The 23,801-nt window shown below is 52.1% G+C and overlaps 1 protein-coding gene across 2 annotated transcripts in view; it reads left to right on the top strand.

Annotated features, from left to right (window-relative positions):
• Positions 1–23,801, top strand: part of HSPA12A (heat shock protein family A (Hsp70) member 12A) — a 154,774-nt gene that overhangs the window by 100,389 nt on the left and 30,584 nt on the right. For both annotated transcript variants that reach the window (XM_032311922.1, XM_032311924.1), the window contains 2 exons: positions 20,933–21,018; positions 22,459–22,586. In XM_032311922.1, coding sequence (XP_032167813.1) covers positions 20,933–21,018; positions 22,459–22,586 — 214 coding nt within the window. The remainder of the gene's footprint in view (positions 1–20,932; positions 21,019–22,458; positions 22,587–23,801) is intronic.

Below are 23,801 nucleotides of genomic sequence, written 5' to 3'. Positions count from 1 at the left end.
TGTTTCCATGAGGGATGAACGGGGGCTTGATGTTGGTACGTGTGGAAGTCTGTTGGCTCCCTGACGATTTTTCCCAGTGGTTTGTGGGTTGATAGGTCAGAAATGCTTTCTCACGAGTAAAGAGCAACAGAGGAACCCCCCGCCCCAAATGCTGAAAGTCTACAGGTGCACCTTCGAGTGCAAGTTGTGGCCGCTTCAGTGTCTTTCAGCTCCCCTCATGCTGAGTGGGGACCCCGAGGGGGCCGGGGAAGGAGCCGGATCGGGATTACCCCGTAAGAACACAGCGAGTGCAGGTGATGCTCTGGGTGGGGTTTTTTGAGTTGGGCGAGAGTGGGCTGTGTAGGAAGTGAGTGCCCCCGAGGCCTGTCCTCTCAAAGGAGGAGCCCCAGCCAATGACCGACTCCGTGGGGTTTGGGGTCCAGGGGCCGGTGTGGCCCACTGTGCAGGGATGTTACTGGATCCACAGCCATTTTGGGAAGAGTGCAAGGGAAAGGTCCTATAAATGTTGAGTGACAGTCACCAACCCTGTCTTTCCCATGAATCCTTTTATTTTTAGCGTGCGATTTTGCAGAATGTGAGGACTCGCAGGAAGACACCACTTTATAGCAGAAAGGCTGGTATTTTGTTTGCTGTCCAGCGAGTGGCCCTTTGACAATATTTGCCCCGTGATGGAGTGGGACCTCGAATGCCTCGGCCAAGTGGAAGAGCCTCCTCTCTTCTCGGCCCCTCATGTCTGAGTACATGAACTGGACTTTTGAGACTGTTTTTATTTCTCTGAGCATATTTTTTTGAGTTGTTTTGCTTTACTGTGTTCCACTACTGCCCTCTGAAAATCGAGGCTCCGGGAAGGTAGTAGGGTCTGTAGGATGGACCCGTGAAGCACCCCGAGACCTCAGACAGAAGTGGGTTTTGCTGGTGTGCGGCACTAATGGGGTCCTCCTTGGCGCCTTCTGTTTTTTGTAAATAAGACCCCGTGGTCTGCAGGTTTCCCTGGGACTGGGAACCGTGCTTTCTGTGCCCCGATTCCTGGTTCCGGCTTGGGACACAGATGATGCAGGTGTGGGCGCCCTGGCCTGCTGCTTCAGAGGCCACAACGTGGCCTCGTTGGCCTCATGCTTCTGTGGACTAAAGGCCAAGGTCCTCTGGCCACTTCCTTCCTTTCTTTTTCTTTCCTCGTCCTTGAGGGGCCATCTCTGCGCGTTGGGATAAGAAAGTGTTTGCAGGACCGATGTCAGGAGTTCTGTTCCCAAAGTGGACTTGGAAGCTGTTGAGGAAACAGAGCTGAGGACGGCCTCACTGGCTGGTGGGACCTGGGGGTCTATTAAATGTCTGCCCGGGGCCCCTGCTCTCCTTCTATAGGTGGGCACATGGAGGCCAGGGAGGGCTGCAGGGACTGCCCCCAGATACTTGGCAAGGCCAGCGTGAGAACCCAGGTCGGCGGACTGCCTCTGCACACTTCCCCCCTCTGAACCAGTGCAGGCCTCAGGATACTTCTGGACACTGGGGTCCAGCCAGCCCCTCCCAGTCCGAGACAGCATGGCGACCTGAACCTGTCTGCGGGCAGGTGGTTGAGAGCGACAGGCCCTCATGGGGGAGCCCCTGGCACAGCCTTTTTTCTTTCCTTGCATTGTTCCTCCGTTCTTGACACTGGTGGTGGCCCATCTATTGTGCCAGGATTAAGGAGGGCTTAACTAGCCCTTTTCTAGCCAGAGGGAGCCAAGAAGGAGAATTTAGAGACAGAGGATCCCAGGATGGCTTCTGGAACTCCCTCCATGTCCGGTGTAGGAGGAAAAGTGCTGGGAGCCTAGAGCCCTCCCCACCCCAGTCTCTGACTTCTGCTTTAGCCTCCTTGTAGCCTCTCCCTTCTCCCTGCGCGCCCACGGTATGGGCTCCCCCATCTGTCTTTCTTGCTCAAATCCATATCGCCGGGGGGGCCTCTGGGTCCAGGCTTGGTGGCGACCTATGCCTGAAACTGTTCACACTAGCCGGGGGCTGGGGTCATTTGCTGGATAGGGGGGAGCACGGGGGTGCCCTAGCCGGTGGTCAGGGAGCGGCTGCCACTTGGGAGTGACGGTGCGAGTCATCGAGGAAGTCATTCGCAGCAGATGGTTCCTAGGTGAGGACTGTGTAGACAGAACGGATGCAAGCCTGTGAGAAATGTGGGTCTTGTTTCTAATAGCAACAGATACTTGAGACGGTCCCATTTTCCTTTTCTTTTATGAATCAAATGTAATAGCAGATGATAGATTTAATGAAAAAAATTTTCAGTGTGTCTCTGTCCTTGGCAAAATCAAACCCCAACACTCTGTCAGCAATTTGGGGCGGAGGTTTACTGCTTGCTGAGTTGAGGCGTCATGGCACGTGGAATTGGTGGAGATGTGCGGGAAGGACTCAGAGCCTTGGGTCTTTATCGCCATCAGTGTGGTTTGGGGATGGGTTTGGGAAGTCGGCACAGCTAGAGGCTGCAGGTGGGGGTCTTGAGCATTCTGAGCGACCCCTTCATGCTCCAGATGAAGAAACAGAATCCTAGAAAGGAGCAGTGACCTTGAGAGCCACAGTGACCTAGTGACCGCATAAGGTCATGCTGTCCCTTAGAGCAAACTCACACTCTGCCCGCCTGGGTTGAAACGCTGGGGATGGGGGTAGGGCTGAGGATAGAGACATCGGATGGCAGTACCCCGCTGGTGCCTGGTGGTGTCAGGGACACCCTGGACGGATTTGGGGAGCAGGGGATGGTCTAACTAGGGCACCAAGCTTCTGGGGGCCAGTCAGAAGGAGAGTGGTGAGCAGAGGTGCTGGAGACCCTGCCAAGACCTGATGCTGCCAGAGGCTTGCCGGGTCCCCTCGGAGCCGTCTAAGGAGAGGCTACTGGGTGTTTGCATGTGTTTATGTGTGTACATGGGCTCATGTATGTATATTCATGGGGAGAGAGGCAGTACCAGAGATGGAGGAGACGGACGGAGAGAGACAGAGACAGACAGACGAGGGGAAAGACTAAGAGATGTTAGAAGCTCCTGGTGGCTCTTCCCTTGGGATTTGGGTGGTTCTTTCAGAAAGGAACCCCAAAGAACTCGGCTGGTTATAGACATTGAATCCGCTCATCCCTCGCGTCATTCCCCAGCCCTAGCTCGCACCTGGAGCTGCTCTCGCAGAGAATCTGCGAACTGGTTTCCATCTGTGAATATGCTTACAACTCAAGGTGACCCTCCCTGCCCGCTTTCCCCAAAACTCAGGGCCCAGGAGCCAGGGGGGGCCATATGGTCATCTCTTGGACGTGGCCAGGTCCGGGCTCGTGCTCAGATCTGCCAACTGAATAGCCGGGCTCTGACCAGATGTGAACGATTAAAGCCTCGGACAGTGTTGGTTGGAAAGGTTGGAGCCCAGCAGTACAGCCAGGTCCTGGGAGCCCAGGGTGAGTCCTGGGACCCTCACAGAGCCCACTCCCCTTTCCCCTGACCGTGTAGGGTGGCAAGTTTTCTGTCTCAGCACCAGAAGGACCCACTTCAGGCAGGGAACCCTGGGGGACGTTGGTGGCAAAGGGTTGGGGGGTTGAGGATTGAAACCAGAAGTGAAACCCAGGAAAGTGGAGCTCCCCTCCTGGTTTTGGAGGAGGCTGAGGCCAAGGCTGGTCAAGACCCCCTTCCAGGCGGAGGTCCCCGAACAGTGCTCCCTGTGGGAGACCGGAATGAGCTCAGGTCCTGAGTTCCAGTCTCAGCTCCGTGGTGTGCGTGCTTTGGGGCCATGGGCAGACCTGGAAATCTCTCTGAGCTTCTGGTTCCCCATCAGTAGGATGGAACTAAGGAATGAAGCCTGCCTCTGCCCTATGGGGCTGCTGGGGAGATTGACCGGGCAGAGAGTCGGCCCCCAGGAGGTGGGAGCTGGGTGATCATTGGGGTCTGGGTGCAGGAAACAGAGAAGCAGGCAGGGGCCTTGGGCAGGACCAGCACTGCGGGCGGGACAGTCGGACGGACCCCCAGGGAGGCTGCATGAAGTGAGGTGTGAAAGCCAAGCTCTCACCCTGAGCACCCACTTCACCCCACCCCCTCCTCTGTCCCCCTGTTGCTATTCTGGGTAGATGCAGGGTGAGAAAAAGATAACTCTGCTTCTCATGACAAAAACATTTCATGTCTGTCAAGGAAAACATCCTCCATCGGAAGAAAAGAGGAAATGGCCAGGACCTCACGCCCAGAGTCAGCCCCATTAACCCCTTGGTGTTCAGAACTTCCAGACCTGCCAGGCATAGCGAGACGAAGCTAAGAGATGGGCTTTCGTGAAACCTAGCACCACGAGGTAGTGGTGTTTCTCCTTTTATGAATGAGGACACAGAGGCTTGAAAGTGTATGGTCCTTGCTTAAAGTCCCACAGAGAGAGCGTGGCCTGCGGGCCCGCTGCTTTCTGAGCCTCAAGTGTGAATTCTTCAAAAATCTTTGTCCTGGATCACTCCTGTCATGCTCCCTCACGCCCCTTGCTGCCAGCCACAAGAAAGCCACCCCCAGGAAGCCTCGCTTCCCTTTCCCCGAATACCCCAGGAGCGCGATGGCTGGGCACTCACCGAGGCAGAGCTCTGTGGGGGCGTGCGGGGCGGGGGCCTGGAGAGCAGACCTCACTCTCTCTTCCAGAGCTCCTCGGGTGCTAGGCTGGGGTGCTCCTGGCCGTGGCTGGCTCCCCAGAGCTCTGCTAGAACCGGGATAAGGGGAATCCGGGCCCCAGATATTGGGGTGTGGTCAGGGGTCCCAAGGTGGACACCTGCAAAATGGCAACTAGGCCTGGAAGCCCCACCCCTTCTCCTGGCACGGGGCCTTGGTGGTGGGAGCGGCCCCCTGCTGGAGCAGTACCTTGGGTCCCCTCTGGAAGGGGCACCGGCTGCAGGCGGGAAGCCTCAGTACAGCTGCCTCCATGGTCTTCCCCCAGGAGCTGTGGGCTCCCTTCTCACGGGAGCAGCCTTCTTTCGAGCAGGCTCAGCGCGAGCGCCCCACACCTTGCAGGGGCGAGGCTGCCGCTTGCTGGGGGGCCTGGAGGGGCAGGTGGGAGGGGAGTGTGGGTTGTGCCAGGTGGCCAGCTTGGGGGGGGCTGTGGAAAAACTCACAGTGCTCACCCATTTCAGTGCCTTCCCTTTCGTTGCAACACCCGGGGGATTGCCATCGAAGTCCGGGGCTCGGCCCCTCTCAACCGGCCTGGGCTCTCTGGTTTACCGTGTCCATAGCTCCATCGTCCCTACCTTGACCTTTGTTTTTTCTCACCCCCCTGCCCCGGTCCCGTTGTTCTTCTTAGAGCAGAGTTAGGGGGAAATTTTTGTACTCACATCACAGTAAGAGTGCGGCGTTAAAGAAACCCCTTCTCCTTGGTGTCGCCTTCCTGACCTCCGGGGCGGGGTCTTTGGTGACCTTGAGGAGCAGGGCCTGGGAGTCCTCAGACTGGGACTCAGATGAGCTGTGTGTCCTGCCAGCTGCGAGAGAGGCTTTCGCTCACCTGCACCTCAGTTTCTGTAAAGCAGGGCAGTGGTGCGGGGAGGGTGGGGATTGAGTGAGGGGGTCTCTGCAAAGCCATCTCGGGCTGTGACCCCTGCAGCCCTCCCCGGGTGCTCTTTGGGGTTGGGATGATGAATATAGCTGGCGTACAAGGATGCTTCGGGGCTGTGAAGCATACAGCCTGATGGACGTTCACATGCGAACACACCATGTGTGGGAGGCCGAAGATGTCTGTGTCCTACCTCCTGGAACATTCATAGCATGTTATCTTGTATGGCAAAGGAACGTGGCAGATGTGTTGAAATCCAGGGTCCTGGGAAGAGGAGATTATCCTGAATCATCTGGGTGGGCCCAGGGTCATTCCGAGGGTCCTTAAAAGTGAAGGAGGGGGCAGGAGGGTCAGAGACCGAGAGGGACTGGAAGGTACTTTGCTGCTGGCTTTGAAGATGGAGGAAGGGGACCTGAGCCGAGGACTGCAGATGTCCTCAAGAAGCTGGAAGAGGCAAGGAAATGGCTGGAAATGGCTTTTCTCCTGGAGTCTCCAGAAGGAGCACAGCCCTGCCAGCCCCTTGAGTTTGGCCCTGTGAGACCCATTTCAGACTTGAGACCTCCTGAACCCTGGGCACTCCAGAACCCTCAGGTTTTAAGTCACTGGGTTTATAATAATTTATCAGCAGCAATCGGAAGCTGATACACTGTCACCACGGCACCAGGCCGGATACGGAATATTTTCATCACACCAGAACATTACCTGGTGCCTTGTCCCAGGCTGTATCTATCCACCCTGTGAGGAACAGCTGTTCTGACATCTTTCACTTCTCATGTATCTGTTCTTGAACTTTGTGTGGATGGAATCCTCCTTCAGGTCCAGGGTCTTTTACTCAAGGCAGTGCTTTTGAAGTTCATTCATATTGTTGGGTGTATTGTTACTTTGTTCCCTTTTTGTTGCTGAGTAGTATTTCGTGGTCAGGCTATACCACACTGGGCTCCTCCATTCTCCTACTGATTAGATTGTTTCTAGTTTTTGGAGCTTATGAAAAAAAAAAAAAACAAAACTGCTGTGAACATCCTGCAACAGATCTTTCTTGTGGACACACACATACACTTACTTCTCCTGTGGAGTTGCCAGGTGCCAAGACAAGGATATGTTCTACCCAAGCTTGGGTAGAAATCGTGGTGCTGTGAGTGTGAGTCATCGTGGCCAGCCTTGGGACCAGAGGCTGGTGGTCACTCCACTGGCCCACAGTGGTTTCTGGGGGTGTGCATGATGGTGTGGGTCTTCTCTGGTCCAGGGTGGGGGCTTAGCAGCCCTCAGGTGGAGATTCAAGTGGAAAGCCCTAGCCAGCAGGTGGGTGCGCTGGGTCTTGGAACAATAGGCGAGTCTGGGTTTCTTGAGCACCTACGCTGGACCCAGCTCAGAGCTGGAATTTTCTTATAGGTGTTCCCTGGTCTCTTTGCATAGCCCTGTGAGGGGGGATAGTTGTTCCTCACTTTGCCACTGTGGAAACTGCGACCCAGGACACAGTTCTGTCTGAGGCAGAGCCAGTGAGGGTGGGACCGGTGTCTTCCCAGGCCCAGCCGACTTCAGATTTTTCAATCCTATCCCCAGCCCTGGAAAAGGAGCCCAGGGCTGGGCTGGGTTGGAGAGCAGCCCTGAGGGTCAGCTTCTCCCATGGGAAGGACAGTGGGTCCCTATAGATGGGTGTGTGAGCCAGGCCTTGGGGGGGGGTGACAGATGCTTCCCATGTGGCAGAGAACAGTCCAGCTGGTGGAGGGGTTTGTGGGGGTGATGGGGCAGTGGTGAGGGGCTAAGAGAGACATCTGATTGGTTAGCAAGCTAGACCTGATATGTAGGACAGTAGAGAGCCCCAGCAGGTGCTTGAGGCTTGGAGTGACCTGATGAAATCGTGGCTGTGACCTGATTCAGAGGAGCAGACTGTTGGCAGAGTGCGGGGCTCTCTGGGAAGCTCTCCCCAGCTCTCTGCCTTTACCTATGCTATTCCCCATCTTGTTCACTCAGCAAACTTGTCCTTGAAGATGCCAGGCAAGCATCATCACCCTGGGACTGCCTCCCGCACCCCAACCCCCTTTTGGCACCTACCACAGCGTCTAATAAAGAGTACAAAATAGAATTTTACAGTTTTCTTAATTACAATATTTGAATTGAAATCATTCACCCTGTTTTGGCCTGATAAGTCATGGTCAGATTCTCGTGAATTAAATACATATGTGATGTGTGTCCATTAGACAAGACAAATGGCAGCCTGATGATGATGGGGCAGAGGAGACCTGACATGCAGACCTGGGGGTATGGGGGGCTGTTTCACCTAGCGGGTGAATTCCCAGGTAATGCCGAAGCGATTGCCCTGCAGAGTGCTGCTTCATCGTACAGTGACGCCACACTTGGTTCACCTTTCTCTTACTGATGCATGTTTGGATTGCTTCCAGTTTTGGATGATTATGGGAAAAAAAGCTGATTCTGGAACAGATCTTTTTGTGGATGCCTGTATACACTCACTTCTCTTGAGTAGAATCCTAGTCATGGAGTTGCTGGTCCTAAGGCATTGTTCAGTTTGGGCAGAAATTCCGACTGCATATTTTAGCTTCTAGAATCTTCTTCTCCACTAACCCAGAATGTCCTCAATGTTGTGTCCACATCATCAGGACTTAGAATGTGTCTGTGGGGAGAGAGACACAGGGAGACGAGGGCAGGAGAATGGATCTGTGCAGGTGTCCCTGTCACCAGCTCCACTTTTCCTGTTGGGAGCATTCCTGCGGTCACTTCCTGTGGGTCACCGTCCAGTGAGGATGTCGCTGCCCTGTGCTCATACATTCCCATCTCAGTGGGGGTGTGCCTATCGCGAGTCAGGCGGGTCACTCTGTGTCTGGAGCATTCTGTTCTGCAGAGGAGATGGCTGTTGATTAATTGAGTTCCAGAAGGAGCTGTTAAAGATAACAATGAAGTCAGAGAAGCTGGCCGTGCACATGGTTGGGCTTAATGAAGCAGGCTGGCCATCATCCTGGGAGGGATGGGCCTATGGGACAACGCTAATTAAAAGCCCCAGACAGACCACCTGGGCTTACAGATGCCCCAGCAGTTCTTCCTAGTCCCCATCGTGGGCAGTTGGCCCTCTACGGATGGTAGGGTGGGTGGGAAGTCGCATTCCCCGGGCCTTGGTTCTTGTCCACCTGGGCACTGCAGTGGCTGGAACAGGGGTGTTGGAGGCTGCGTGCACTGCAGTCCCCTTGTGCATGTAGGACACACATGCTCTGGGGTGTGGGTAGCTGGGACCATCTGTGTGGCCTCCCTGTGGCTGCTGAACCCAGAATGTGCAGCATTTCCTGGGGATTCGTATGTATACTCAGAGAATATGGAGCACACTCATGTAGTACACTGCGATAGTGTATTAAGGCTCTACTAGCCTCCTCCAAGCTGCTTGGTCTCAGGTGGGCCTCGAGATGCTTCAGCAGGGTCAGTGGCTCAGAGTCCCCACCCCTGGCTCTGGGAGTAGCTTGAGGAAGGCAGCCTCATTCCCTGGAAAGTACCTTTGCATGGCCTTTCTACTCCTTGGGGAAAGACTTGGAGCAAATTTGGTCCAGGGGGAATTGTTCGTTGGTTTTCTTTCTTTGTTTTTATCTCCCTTTCCTGCTCTGGAAGTAGATATTCTATTTTAAATCCTTTCAAGAGGAGTTTCTCTTGAAATTTTGCCATGCCTGCTTAACGCGGCAAAAGCTAAAGTTGATCAATATCTTAACTGAGTTTACGAATTCTTCCTTTGTAAGAATGCCAGTTCCTCATTGAAGGTTTTGTATTAAAAAAAAAGTAAGAATGAGGGATTTTAAACCTAAAAAGTCTTTTTTAAAAAAGATATTATTTATTTATTTGACAGAGACAGTGAGAGAAGAAACACAAGCAGGCGGAGTGGGAGAGGGAGCAGCAGCCTTCCCAGTGAGCAGGGAGCCCGACACGGGGCTCTATCCCAGGACTCTGCAGATGGAGTGTGGCCTTTGGTTTTGTCCAGCCGGCAGCTTCAGAGCATCTAGGGGAAAAGCGAAAATGCAGCTGGTGGCTGGGGTGCCGGCCCTGCTCTGGACCTATGTTGACATGCTGCCCAGGAGCAGGGTGTCTGGGGAGAGGTCTTTGCCAGCCGTTGCCCCTGGCCCACTCGGAGAGTCCGAGACAGGCAGCCAGCTCCGCCACTGGCCAGGTTCCGAGAGAATTGCTGTAAACTGGGCCAGGCAGAGAGGTTGGCCACTGCCCGGGGCTGGCAGGAGGGCAGGAGGGAGCGGTGGCCAGGGTGGGTGGCGGTGACTAATGTCTGCTTCTAGGGAGGAAGGCTGTGTTCCTGAGTGCAGGTGGGACGAGGCACAGTTTTCCTGGCAGGGTGGTTTCCAGCAGCTCTTTGATTTTTTTTTTTTTAATTGAGATTCACATATCATTAAAAAAATAACTTACCATAAAATCCAGCATTTTAAAGTATACAAAAGTATACAATTCTGTGGCTCTTGGGACAGCCACAAGGTTGAGTAACCATTGCCACTGTCGAATTCCAGAATATTTTCATCACCCCGTAAAGAAGCTCCTGACCGTTTGCACTCCCTCCCCAGTTCCACCCTCTGCAGCTCTCAAGTTTCTCGCTGTGGTGTCACCAGCTGCCCCGAGGAAAGACTCGGGCCAGTCACAGAGTCCTGGAACCAGGGCTGGAGTGTGGTGGAGGGAAGGAACTCAGGCACGGGGCACAGGCGCTCACGACTGCGTGATTTCAGGAAGATGCTTACCCTCTCTGTGCCCCGGTTTCCTCTGCTGTTAAATGGGCCTAATAACTACTTACTTTCTACCTCATTGGGTTGATTGTAAGGATAAAATGAGACCCTGTATAAATAATAGTAGCTAGGCTTGTTAAGACCTTTGCCTGGGGTATTTTTATTTAATCCTCATTAATCCTGAGAGGTAAGAGTTATCATTATCCTATTTCATACAGAAAGAAAACCAAGCCACAGAGAAGTTCAGTAACTTGTTTAAGGTTGCACAGCTATGAATCTGTTTTTGGCTGAAAAGCATGGACAACCTGACTTTGTCTTGTTTCCAGAAAAGGGAAGTTAATTATAACTCAGAGTAGAAAGTCCAGAAGTCCAGCAAGCTCCAAAGCAGGTTGAGTTGGCAGCTCATGGACCCCATCCAGAATGGATGGAGGTTCTTTGGGTGGTGCTGCCTCTCAGGCTGGTGGCAAGATGGCGCCCACCAGCTCTTCCTCAGGGCCCTGGCTTCAGGGTAAGAATATTTCCTTCCCAGAAGCCTCCAGGTGACTTTCCCTCACAAACCCATTCCCACTTCTGTCATTGGGGAAGGGGAAGGGTTCGCCATGATTGGTTTTAATGACCCGGGATCAGCCCCTCTGCCGCCTCCGTAAGAGCCATGCAAAATTGAGGTTTAGCTAAGAAGAGCAAAATGTTTGGTGGGTAGACACAGCAGGATCCACCAAGGCCAGTAAGGAGCTGAGCTGGGATTTGAATCAGCCCTGCCCTGGGCTTCACCACACTGCAACACAGCCTCCACACAGCTCCTGAAGGGTGGTATGTGCGTAGTGAATCTAGGCGGAATGCAGAAATCTGTATAGTCCAGCTCCCAACACCCCTCCCCCCGTTTTTCTTTGATACCTGACTGGTTGAACCCCTCTGGTGATGGGGAACTCAGTGTCTTACCAGGCATTTTCCTTTTCTCATTTGACTGTTAAGTGCCACGGCTACCTTTCAGAGTGCTCTTAGGTGATTTAGGAAAAGATCTGCTCTAGGTGCAGAAATTGGAAAATGCTGCCTACTCTGGATGGTAGAGTCCTTCATTTCATGGCTTGGGGTGGTATGTTGGCGGTAAGAAAATGGCACCCTGCCTATGGGTGAATGCAGCCCTGCCTGGGAGACATCGCTCCCCCAAGGCAGACACCTTTGGGCCGTGTGCAAACTGTCTCTTCTGTTAAGACCCTCTCCAAGAGGGGCCTGTCATGTATGTGCATAAGCCTCGGCTCGCAGGACACTGGCAGGGCATGGGAAGTTCATGCTCGGGTTCCCCAGCAGGGGGGTACACCTGGGCTCAGGGCACCCCTTCCTGCCTGGAGGTGGTACAGCTCTCCCTCATCAGGAAGGTTCAGCTGTCTGTCTCCCTGGCCCTCACCTCCTGTTCTGCCTTTCCTCACCTCTCTCCAGGGTCAGTGGTGCATATTCGGGGCATGAAAGTTCCACTGCCTCAGTACGGTCAGCACCGCTGTGGACTGAGCCGTCCCAGGGCTTTTCATGGTGGGAACTGGGGAAGTCTAAGCCAGGGTCTTCCCAGGGCCCAGGCAAGTGGCATCTTTTCCTTAGAGTGGGACAGAGCTATTTCATCGACCTGTTCAGTTTCGAAGTGTGCTTCACTGTAGAGAACAGGAAAGCCTGCATCTCATTCCGTGGTGGGAGTGGGGGCAGGTGGCTTCCCAGATTCTCCTCTGTCCTTCTGAAAATGCCCCTGGGGTGAGCAGCTGGGCTGAGGAGGGGAGTCGGGACCAGACAGTCTCTCTCACCCGTGGCAGCACCAGCCCCGTTCCCATTGCTGAGTTTCCCTGGGGGTTCCATGTGCCAAGTTTCTGTCTGGTCGGTCTTTCTATCCTTGATTAACAAGCCTGGAGAAACACTAGCGAAAGGAAGTCCATTCGCGGACTGCATGTCTGGTGGTGCTCGTCCCCCTGGCGTAGGCACAGGGCCTGTTTCGCAACAGCAGTTGCTGTTTGATGATGATGATGATGGTAATGATAATAAACAGCTTCTGTAATTTACCGAGTGCTTGCCCGGCACCAGGGTTTATAGGTATCATTTCATTTTGTCCTTAGAGCGACCCTATAAAATATATCACCATCATCATGATCCCCTCTGTCCTTCAGTTTCCAGGAGAGAAAACGGAGCCTCTGAGAAATAAAAATAGCTCACCCAAAGTCATGCACCGGGGAAGTGGCCATGCTGGGATTTTGAACTCCAGCTTTCCTGACCTGGAACTTGTACCTTTCACTTCCGTGTTATCAGCACCCCCCCTCCCACGGCCTGATCTTTGGGTTGGAAGAATTAAGGCATTTGAAATGGAGCATCCTGATGGGCTTCAGAGCCTCAAGAAGGCCGTGCCCCACAGAATTCTGAGCCTGGAGGCGGCGCTGGGCAGCTGGGGCTCGGGAACGCCCTGTGACTGTGCCCTCCTGATTTTCCTCACGCCTTTTGCTCCTCTGTGGAATGGGGATTTATGTTCATATCTTGTAGCTTCATCTGTTTTGAGCAGTGGCACCTGTTGGAGACGTGACATTGGTCGTAGCACCGGCGCGCAGGCTCAGAGTTGGAGAACTTGACGCAGCTGGGTGGCATCCTGACAGCGTGGGCTTCTTTCTTAACCTTCTAGGCCTTTCTTTTCTCATCCGTGGATGGGAAGGATGACAACACCTCACACAGCAGGATTTCCTGAGTTACCCCAGCACAGCGGGGAGCTCGACATGAAATTCACGTTGGGAGATGGTTGACAGTGATGGTTTTCCTGATAGATTTCTGGGTTTTGTACATCTCTAACAATTTCAGATTAACCATGTGAGTCTGAATAAACTTGTACTAGAGCCCAGAGTCAAAACTGTACATAAATAGCTGACCCCAGTCAGGAATGCAACAGATGGTGGGCGGGGCCGTTATTCATTTCAGAGGGTTTCCCATGAATTATGTCCTTTGTTTCAATGAAATGGCGTCCCTGGGAATGTGGATTCCCACTTCACAGAGGGAGAAGTTGTGTCCAGAGAGAGGGGAGCATTCACACCTGTGCATTCTCCAGCTGCCCAGCCTGCCCACGTTCTGCATCACCATCGGGAGCCGCTTGTTTTCCTGTCATCCCTCTATGAGCAACAGCCAAAGAGCCAACTCTGTCTTTGTTCTTCTGTTCCTAAGCTCTCTTGGTTTCGAGGGCCACCCTGCGCCCCGAGCTGGTGGCCCTCTCTGCCCCCTCTACTTGCTCTTGTTTTGTTCATTTGAATCACGATCCAGTGTTGGTCCATGGATTGCAACAACAGGGGTCATGATGTCTCTTAAGTGTCTTTTAAGCTGTGGGATTCAGTCTCTGGGTCTGATCGGGATGACCCGGGAACCTCATTAGAAATGCAAATTTTCAGTGGTCCCAGACTTGTCGGAGTAGAGACTTTAGGGTGGGGTTGGGGCCAGCCATCTGTTTTAACAAGCATTCTTGGTCATTCTGTTGCAGGAGTCTGAGACTATTTGATCTGTAGGTTTCCCCTCCTTTCCTGTATATTTCCTTTGTAACTTACATCTTGGAGAGACCTGGCATTTGCCCTAGCGGTTCCCCCAGCCTGAGTTTTGCCTGTTGATCCCATGGTGCAGATGACCAAGGTCTTCTTTCCTCCCTGCTGAGGATGACAGGAAGACTCTGCTCCCTCAAACAGAGGGGGCTGACTTTTGGAGGTTACTGCTGAAGTGGGGTGCCCTCCTGGCATAGTATGGGGTGGGAGCAAGCACAGATGTTCCAGGCTCTGTGAAAAGGCTTGGTATGGCCAGGAAAGGGGGGCCATGGAAGAAGGAGAGGCCACAGAGGGAGGTGAGGATGGACTTCCAAGGGCCTGGTGCCGGTGGTAGGCTAGACTTCGTTTTGCTGGCCTTGGGAATTGAGGGGCCTGACAATGGGAAGGTTGTATGAGATCTTGGTTTGACCAGATGGCTCTGCCTGCAGGAAAGCATGACTTGGAGGGGGTAGACCTGGAGAAGGGAACCCCGGGGATGCTGGGCGGGAGCCCTGGTAAGTGTCAGCAGGATCTGGACCAAGGTCTTGGTGGTGAAGTTCCAGAGGAGGGAGTGAATGTGAGAGATGCTAAGAATCTCTCACAGGAATGACTTGGCTCGAGAATGCAGTGGGAAGGGAGGGAGGAGTCTAGGACTCTATCTGGGAGCCATGGTGGTTGCACTGACCAAAGGGGATGTCTAAGGAGAGAAGCAGGTCTGAGTGCTTTGAGAGCTGGTCACACATTGTTGGAGGCAGGTAACTCAGCACATGTGTTACCAATATCCTGACTCAGAGGGGTCAATGCCTCAGTTGGGAAAGACCTCTGTGACCCTTCAAATCTGTGCATATTCACTGAATCCACTTTTGGGGGTACATAGAAACATCCATCTGTCCATTTACCCATCCATCCACCCATCCATCTATCCACTCAACTATGCATCCTTTTATCCACTCTCACAAATATCCATCTGTCCATCCACTCAATTCTCTAGCCGCCTACCTGTCCACCCACTCATCTTCCATTTTTTATCCATCCATCCATCTGTCCATGCTTCTATCCATCCTTTTATCCATCTGTCCGTCTATCCATCTCTCCATTCTTTTATCCATCCATCCATCCAACTACTCCACATTTATTGAATGCCTGTGAAAGTCAGGAGCTGAGGAGCCAGAGAGGAAGTGAAACATAGCCCTGCTCAGACGACTCCAGGGTCCATGGAACAGAAGCCAGGTGGACAGAAGTATCTCAGTACTGTGCGTGGGGTGATCTGGTGGAGCCCCTCCAAATGCTGGTTCCAGGGGTCAGGGCTGTGAGATTGCTAGGTGTAATTCATGGAGGTTAGTAGGAAGAACTGTTGATCTAGAAACCCATTTCCTCACCTCCCATAGCAATGTCCCAGGCGCACATGTGCGTGTGGATCTCCCCCTACACGCGCGCCCCCCCCACCCCCGCCAAACCATGGTATGGGCTTGCAGGGACTTGTGGGGCTCCCTGTCTCTCCAGAAATCCAGATGTTCCAGTTTTCCCTCACTGGGACACCTCATCTCCCAAGCCGTCCCGGGGGGCAGATAGCTGGAAGATTCTGCCCCGTGTCAGAAGGGGCCCAGTGCAGCCCGCCGCTCTCGGCTGTCATGGTGCTGTGGCTTCTGCCACTATAAATACTCCTTTCCATACTTATTATTTAGCATTTGGAGAGCAGCTATTTTACACTCGGTGTTCTTTGTAACCAGGAGGGTCTTCCAGTTCATGCCAATAAAATTTCCATTTACTCTGGACATCAACCATGGTGATTAAAAAAAAAAAAAACCCATAAATTATTTACTGAAATGGAAGTTCAGCTTACAGTAATAATGCATTAGTTCAGCTAGCCGTGACGCCTGTTATAGGATAATAAATTTTTTTTATTTTCCTTCTTAAAAGACTTTTTGCCTGTAACCTACACATGACCTTGAACTAATCAATTTTCAAAGATGACAGTGCAGGGAGGGCATATAAGGAGAGTGAGAAAGGAAGGAAGAGCTTTTCTAAAATAGCCTGATTTTAGGCAATTGTCAGCAAATACCCGTTATCTCACAGCTAGGAGGGGAAAGAAATGAAAATATATATTGCATTTCTTAAACCGTAAGGACCAGACCTTAAAAATCCTTTTGAAATTGAGCATTTGTTTGATAGAGACATAAATCTGGCAGCTGGAAAGAGGGCCTGTTCGGAAAAGCTGGGGAGTCACCATTGTTGAGACCAATTGTCATGTCACATGAGCCTAGAGCCTTGGGGAAGAGAGTCAGCCCAAGGGTTCTCTCTTCATTTTTTAAAAAATGTTTTATTTATGGAGCAAGATCAATTTTATATATCTCGGGAAGTCTACAGTTCTGCTCACCGCCATTTGCTGACTAATGTCTCCAGCAGAGAAGGATGACAAGCAGGTTCAAGAATTATGGCTAGCTTTGACGTTTCTTATCAAGGCTGTTTTTTATTTTACGAACATCTGCTTTGATTAAAGGCATTAGAGCCAGGAGCAAATAAAAATGTGTCTGATTTTCACATGTCTGGCATTTTATAACGGGAACCATGACAAAATCTGTGTCTTCATTCTCACACCCCTAAGTCAAGTGATGAGTATTAACCTAGTATAGTTCCACTAGTTTCTTCTCCATTATCTGGTTTGGGCTTCTAAAAAAAAAATTCCTGTGGCAGGAGACTCGTCGGTTGAGTCAGACTCTTATTTATATCCTCTTCTTCGCTGCAAAGATATTTTCATACCCCTCTTTGCTGCAAAAATTATGTTAAAAGTGACTTGGTTGAAGAATGTGTTGGGACATGGGTCCTGGATTGAGTGAACCTAGAAACATCCCCATCAAATTATTTTTGTATTCCCACAAACTAAAAAAAAAAAAAAAAAAAAAAATTCGCATAGTAAATACACAAGACAGAAGTGACATTAAATTATTTGAAACGAATAACAAAGGAGAGCTGACAATTGTTTTCTGTGGGTTTACTAGAAAGAGTCAGGTGTCTTTCTCTTCAGCTTGACCATCCTTCTGTGGCAGATGGTTTGCATTCTTGAAATGATCGGTGTTTTTCTGATTCTGTGACGTGAAATCATCAGCTCCCTCTGTGTTACCGCATTTCGGGGGGACGTGGAAGACGCTGTGAGTGTCTGTGTAACGTCTATGTAACGTGGCTGGAACGGTGCAGTAGGTGTTTCTTAGAACTCCCAGATCCCTCTGCTCTGCCCTTGACCATACTTACTAGCGGACTGTGTTTCTTTCATGTCTGTTTTGCTATTCTTTTCTCCCTACCTCCACAGATGGGTCTCAATTCTCTTTCCATCAGCTTCCTTTCTGGCCCCCAAGCCTGCACTCTAAAAATCTCTATCCTTGTTGCCTTGTTTGTCCGTCCCCCATGTGCTCAGGCCCTCAGTGTGTCCTTGAACTGAAATATCATGTAGGCGGGTGTTTTCACGGGGCAGGTGTTATTGTATTGGCTTTGATCACAGTCAGTGACAGCTGGTATTTTTTACTGTGGAATGTAACATTACCTTAACATTACACTGCTGTAATTAACAGTATGTGTAAGGAACATTTACATAAAAGTACGTGTAAGTAACTGGTACGTGTAAGTAACAGTAGTGTAATGGCCAGTGTGGAAGTGGTTGGTAGCCTGGACACACAGTAGGTCCCTTGAGCCTATAGACATTCCATATATCAACTTTTCTCCCTTGTCTGTTATCTCAGATCTGTCAAATAGCCATAGATCAATAGATAATATTCTGTTGACCCCGTTGTGTTTATTCCTGATGACTTACTGTTGAATGAGAGCTCCCTGGATTGGTGGAGAAGATTAGGACACTAGAAACTGCCCATACCCTTCTGGGCCTGAAATAGCCTTTTCCATATTCTTTTCCCTACGAATTGTTTTTTTTAATTTTTAAATTTATTTTCAGCATAACAGTATTCATTGTTTTTGCACCACACCCAGTGCTCCATGCAATCCGTGCCCTCTCCAATACCCACCACCTGGTTCCCCCAACCTCCCACCCTCCGCGAATTTTTGAGCACCATTTGGACATCCTAAATGGTTAGCTAAAAGAACACAGTTGTCAGTCCTGGCTCTGTGTATTCCTGTGGGGGGCTGGTACACCTTAACTGGCAAGTTGTCTTTGATATGGGATATGCAGAGCTCTAAATGGGGGCATGCATGATATGTTGTTGGATTTCTACGCATCTCTAAAAATGTTACTCCTCTATGCAAATCAGTTTTAAGCCATCACGTGGTACAGCTGCATTTTCACTTCTGATGGAGGAAGTCCATGAGGGTCAATCACCTCTAGGCCTGGCTCAGTGATCAGCAAGGAATTGGGTGGGGGAGGGGCAGGGAGAACCGAGAAAAGCCTTGGTTCTTGTCCTCACATATCCTGGAGTCCTCGGGGGGCCCAAGGCATGTGTTCAACGTGTGGCCCAACACATGCTCTTCTGCAATCACTGGGACGTGCTCTGAGAAGAGCCGAGTGATGGGATAATTAGGACCGAGCAGACAGCGGGGTGGATGGTTTGTCTGCAGATAATAGCTTGTTTGCTAATTGCCAACACCAGATTTACTGGGCAATTAGACATTTGGTGTCTTCCAAGACCTTCTGTGCAAATGTGGACACATGGCCGCAGGCCTCACAGGTAGCAGGTGGAAGGAAGGTGGTTCACTGCTGGATGGCATCTCTCTGCAGCCTGCCCAAGGGACCGTGGGCAGGGCAGACTTCTCGCCGACAGGTGGGAAGGACCATCTGGCAGTGCTCCCTAGCAGCGAGGCTGGAGTCCCCCTGCTTTATGGAAGGGGAGTGCCCTTGGCTAAGAGATTAGCGAAGAAGGTGGACTTCCGCAGGCTGGGCCAGGGGCTGGGCTTACGTCTCTGTTCCCTTTTCAAGAGTACCAAGCCATGGGTGCTCCTAGGAATCAGAAATTGCTCTCCCTCTAAGATGAGCAAGTTGAGTATTTTAAATGCAAATTTTTTATTATGAAAAAGTATATATGACACAAAATCTGCACTTTTAACCATTTTTAAGTGTACAAATCAGGGACATTAATTTAACCATTTTTAAGTGTACAAATCAGGGGCATTAATTGCGTTCACAGTGTTATAAACCATCATCATCCCTATTTCCAGTAATTGTCCTCACTCAGAATAAAAACTCAGCACTCCTCATTTCTTCCTCCTCCCTCCCAGCCCCTGGTAACGTCTGATCTGCTTTCTGTCTCTCTGACCTTGCCTGTTCTAGATATTTCATGTATGTGGAATTATACAAAACTTGTCCTGTTGTGTCCAGCTTATTTTACTTGGCGTAATGTTTTCTAGGTTCCTCTGTGCAATAGTGTGCCCAAGAACTTCTTTCCTTTTTGCAACCAAGTAATATTACATTGTATGGACACACCCATTTGGTTTACTCATTTGTTGACGGAGACTTGGCTTGTGTCTACCTTTTGGATATTATGAATAATATCACAGTAATGTGTACATTTAAGTGTCTGTTTGAATCCTTGTTTTCTGTTCTTTTGGGTAGATACCTATGCGTGGAATTCCTGGGTCATATGGTAATTCTACATTTGACTTTTTGAGGAAGCACTAAACCATTTTTCCATAGCAGCTGCACCATTTTGCACTCCCACTGGATATCTACAAGGGTTCCAGTTTCTCCATATTCTTGTCAACATTTGTTACTTCTTTCTTTCCTTTTTATAGCTGCCATCTTAGTGGGTGTGAAGCCTTACCTCATTGTGGTTTTGATTTGCATTTCTCTGGTAACTAATGACGTTAAACATCTTTCCACATGCTTATTGGCCATTTTTGTGTCTTCTTTGGAGAAAGGACTGGAAGTCCCTTGCCCTGCAAGTTGGTTTTGGGTCTCTGTAACGACTCGCTTCTGTGAGTTTCTCCCAGGGTTTGGAACTGGATCCTCCCCAGGAGAAGGGAGACCAGATGTCTGCAGGGAGTGGAGGTGGCTGTGCAGATCTGAAGGCTCACATTCACCCTTTCATGATTCACTTCATTCCCTCAGCCCATTTGGTACCTACGGTAATGATGCTCTTTGAGTTCTCACGGAGCAGGAAAAAACAAAAACCAGTAAGTGTGTGGGATTAACCAGAGTGATCTGAGAGCAAAGGCTGATGGAACCACTGCTGTGCTCCCCTAGAAGCAGGACTTTCTCAGACATCTCACGCCCTCTGGGTTTCCTTGACCATCAGTATGTTTGAGCAAGCTTCCCAGTTCTTCCCTCCCAGGATTAGGCTGTGTACTAGCTGGGCAATGTTTGCAGAGCACCCCAGTGGGCCCTGGCAATCTGTGGGTACCCAGGGTCGCTCACAGTCCATGCTCTGCTGCCCTGCCAGTCCTAGGTGGCGGGCGAGGAGACCAGCATGGAGCTCCCAGCAGGGACAGTGTGACTTCTCCTTGGGTCCTCATTCCTGGAGGAAGGCCACTGGGCCCCGGCAAGGTGTCAGGACAAATGTCGGTGCCTGCATAATGGCGAGGCCAGCAGGTCCATCATCATAATGATGTCTGGGCGGCTTGGCTGTTGCCTCTTCTCTGGTTTGACCTCATGTGTGTTGTGGGGCCTTAGGCATGGGGTGCGGGGACACTAGCCTGCCTGACTTTCTGCCATGGTTTCTCTTAACCGGATGCCAGAGCCGGCAGGATCACTGAAGAGAGATGAGTTCCCACGTTGTGTGTGATGCGGCCTCCTGCTAGAGGCGGGGAGGAGCGGATGTGTCCACTAAGCAAGGAAGTTCTTTCTGGACGCTGCACGCCTGTCCTGTATTCCTGTAATGGGGCTTGTTAATCTCTGGGGTAAGGCAAGGAACCTGGAACCTCTTCCCAAAAAACGCATCCAAACATTTGCTCAGGTTCATCCGGTCCATGGCTGGGCTCAGGTGAGGTTCCGACTCTTGGGAGAGCGCACGCCTGGAGTGAGGCCATGTGGGGGTCGGGAAGGTCTCCGCCAAGCAGGCCCTGGGGGGGACTTGGTGAGAGGCCTGGTGGTCACGGGGAGAGGAAGAATGTTTCATCTGGCTCTAAGTACCGAACACAAGGGAGTGCCCGAACAGACAGACCATACTTGTTTGGCTGGGGTTTGGCTTCCCGGGGCTCAGCCCATATCACTTCTAAGGAGGCCTTTGTCTTTCCTTTCAGAAACAGCCCCCACGTCTGCATATTCCTCTCCAGCCCGGAGTCTGGGGGACACAGGGATAACACCGCTGTCTCCTTCCCATATCGCGGTAAGAGATGTGTCTCTATGTGCAGGGCTGTGTGCTGACGATCTTTGCTTTCTGGATCTGCTCTCACGATCCAGGCTGCTGGGCAGCCGCTCGTCTTTGTGGGCGGGGAGTGCATGGTCCTGGGGACTGGCCGTGTGAGCCCACCAAGCCCTTCCCCACCCTGGGCCTGGAAAGGCTTTCTGGGGTGTGGCTGGTGCTTCGGGGGCTTTTGGCCTGTGTGCATTAGCAGGAAGGGCGGGAGGACCCGTTGAGCTCGAGGGCCCAGAGACGGTGAGGCATCTTTTCAGCAGCGAGCGCCAGCTCTGGCCGGGGCATCAGTGAAAAGCACTCCAGTCCACGACTCTGTGGCTGGGCTGGCTTCTGCATTGGCCGGCCCAGGGAGGCGACCTAGTTGGGCAGGGGACTGCAGACTGGGCTTTGCTGCCACCTGACCCCTCACTGAAAAGGCCGATTTTTGTGGGGCAGCTGTTCAAGGGACTTCCACGTAGCCGACCAGAGAAAATTGCCCTGGGAGGGGTCACTTTGCCAGAGGCTCCGCTAGGCGGGGGCACCAGCTTGCCCTGGTTTTCCTGTAACTGTCACCTCCCTCAGTGTCCTGGAACTCCCTCCGTCCTGGGAACCCTGGGGAGCTGGCCTCCTAGCGCCCGTCCTCACACTGCGGCTTTCCAGACGGCACCCTGAGGGGCCCCCATAAGAGCTTCAGGGTCACCTTGCGGTGTGTGGGGAAGGAGGAACCGTATGACAAGAGGCCAGATGGGTGGGGCTCTCACCCCCTGCTCTAAGCAGTACGTGTCAAGCCCGACATCTATGGGTTTATAACATGAAGTTCTGGAGATATAAAAAAAAGTCTACACTGCTTTAAAAAAAGGTTTGGAAACCTGGAATGGCCTGATCCACTCACTTGATGTTGAGGAAAGGCTGTGTCCCCTGAGGGGACGCGACTTGCCAGGATCACGTGGCCAGGGTCCCTGGCACGCAAAGCCCTCCTCCCACACACAACACGCCTGAGCAGATGGAGTGGTCACTAGAGACGTGGCAAGGCCACAGCTGGCAGAGCATTCTGGGCCGTGTCTACGTGGGAATTCGGGGGAGGGGGCAGTGAGGGAAAGGTTGTGTCACTAGGGGAACAACTGGGCTTCCAGACTGGATGGACTTTCCATAATTAGTCAAGTTCACAAGCAATTGATAAAGGGGCTGGTGGGCAGGCTGTGGGCAGGTGTCTTCACCCTGGACGCCCGGGCCTCTGCTCAGGGGGCACCTCCATTTTTCCCTGGAGCCCCTTGGGTGGGGGCTGAGGCCGGCCCGCTCTCTCCGTGGGGCTCACTTTGTGGCACACTTGAGCCAGTATTCTGTCTGTAGTGGGTGCACACCTGGGCAGAGTGGAAGGCCAGGCTCGGCCACCCCCGCCCGCCCCTCATGCTTTACCTCGAATGTCCGCAGAATGATGCTGACCCGAACGTCTCGGAGCAGCAGACGTTTCTGGTGGTGGTGGCCATTGACTTCGGAACCACGTCCAGCGGCTACGCCTACAGCTTCACCAAGGAGCCAGAATGTATCCACGTGATGAGGTGAGCGCTGTGGGTAGGGAGGGCGGTGTGGGGGTGCCATCACTGCACCTGTGGAGACTTGGAGGAGGGCCCTGGGGCAGGGGAGGGGGATTTGCCTAAGAAGCAGGTGAATGGCATTTTGTAGGCGGGTCCTGGATTCTGGCCCAGCTCCGCCCCAGACCCCCTGTGCCCCTGAGCCCTCTCTCATCTCTGGACTCCAGGTTCCTGGTCTGGAAAAGCATTAGTTTAATTCTGACTCAGTGGGTCTAGGGAAGGGCCTAGATGGCGTGTTCGAAACCTGACCCCGGTTATTCCAGCACGCAGCCCAGGGAAGGGTGCTGACTTGTAGGCAGCTTGCCATGATGGAGGAGGTCCCAGGCGTCCGCCCGGCCACACACTGTGCGACCTTGCGCAGTTGCTGGACCTTCTAAACCTGTTTCCTCATCTGTGAAATGGGGGTAATATCGGTGTCTGTCTCCCTGAGTGTGTGTATGTGTGAAATGAGATTGCCTTCAAGCTTAATACACAGTAAAATGTAAACAGGGAAGGTGCTAGTCCTCAAATGATAGTAACCAGAAAGCAGAGTTGGGGGGAATTTCAGCCAGGTCAACCTATAGGGTCACTGGAGTAGCCTGGGGTCTCTTAGGACATGCTGTGTGCTCGTACACCGCGGGCCTCCTCCGCCTCGCCCCGCCATGCACACAGCCGCCTACAACACCCTCTCGTCCTCCTCATCCACGCGTGATGGACTGTCTGTGAGGATGCTGGTCCGTCGGGGCACCCACACAGGCTCCTCCAGTCTGGTGCATGCTCTCCTGCAGAGTCTGGGGCCCCTCGAAGCTTTGGGGGTCAGGGCTTTATCTCCCTGATTTTCCAAATCCAAGGATGGCTCTGAAGATACCCTGTGATCGGCTTTGGAACTCATTTAACTGGCAATTGTGGAATTAGTGATAGCTCCCAGATTAAGATCTTATGCATTTTTGTAGTGTGTTGCTTAAAACAGAGGTCATAATAAAAGTGACCCCCAACCCCAATCTTGGTCGGGTTGTCCTAAGGGGCTCCAGACACCTGCTGTGTTATATTATCAGGAAATAACAAAAAGCCAGTTCTAGTAGAGAACCCTGATGATAGCAGAGCCCTCTCCCTCAGTCACCACCAGGGTTCTGCCTCTGGGTAGCGAGGCACCTGCTGTGAGGTCTTCTCTGCCGTTCCCGGAAATGGAAACCTCGAAGGGAG

Source organism: Mustela erminea, chromosome 14 (genome assembly GCF_009829155.1).
Source record: "Mustela erminea isolate mMusErm1 chromosome 14, mMusErm1.Pri, whole genome shotgun sequence".
In the NCBI taxonomy this organism is placed as follows: Eukaryota; Metazoa; Chordata; class Mammalia; order Carnivora; family Mustelidae; genus Mustela; species Mustela erminea.
The sequence above is the reverse complement of the archived record's forward strand: the minus strand, read 5'-3'. Positions and strand labels throughout refer to the sequence as shown.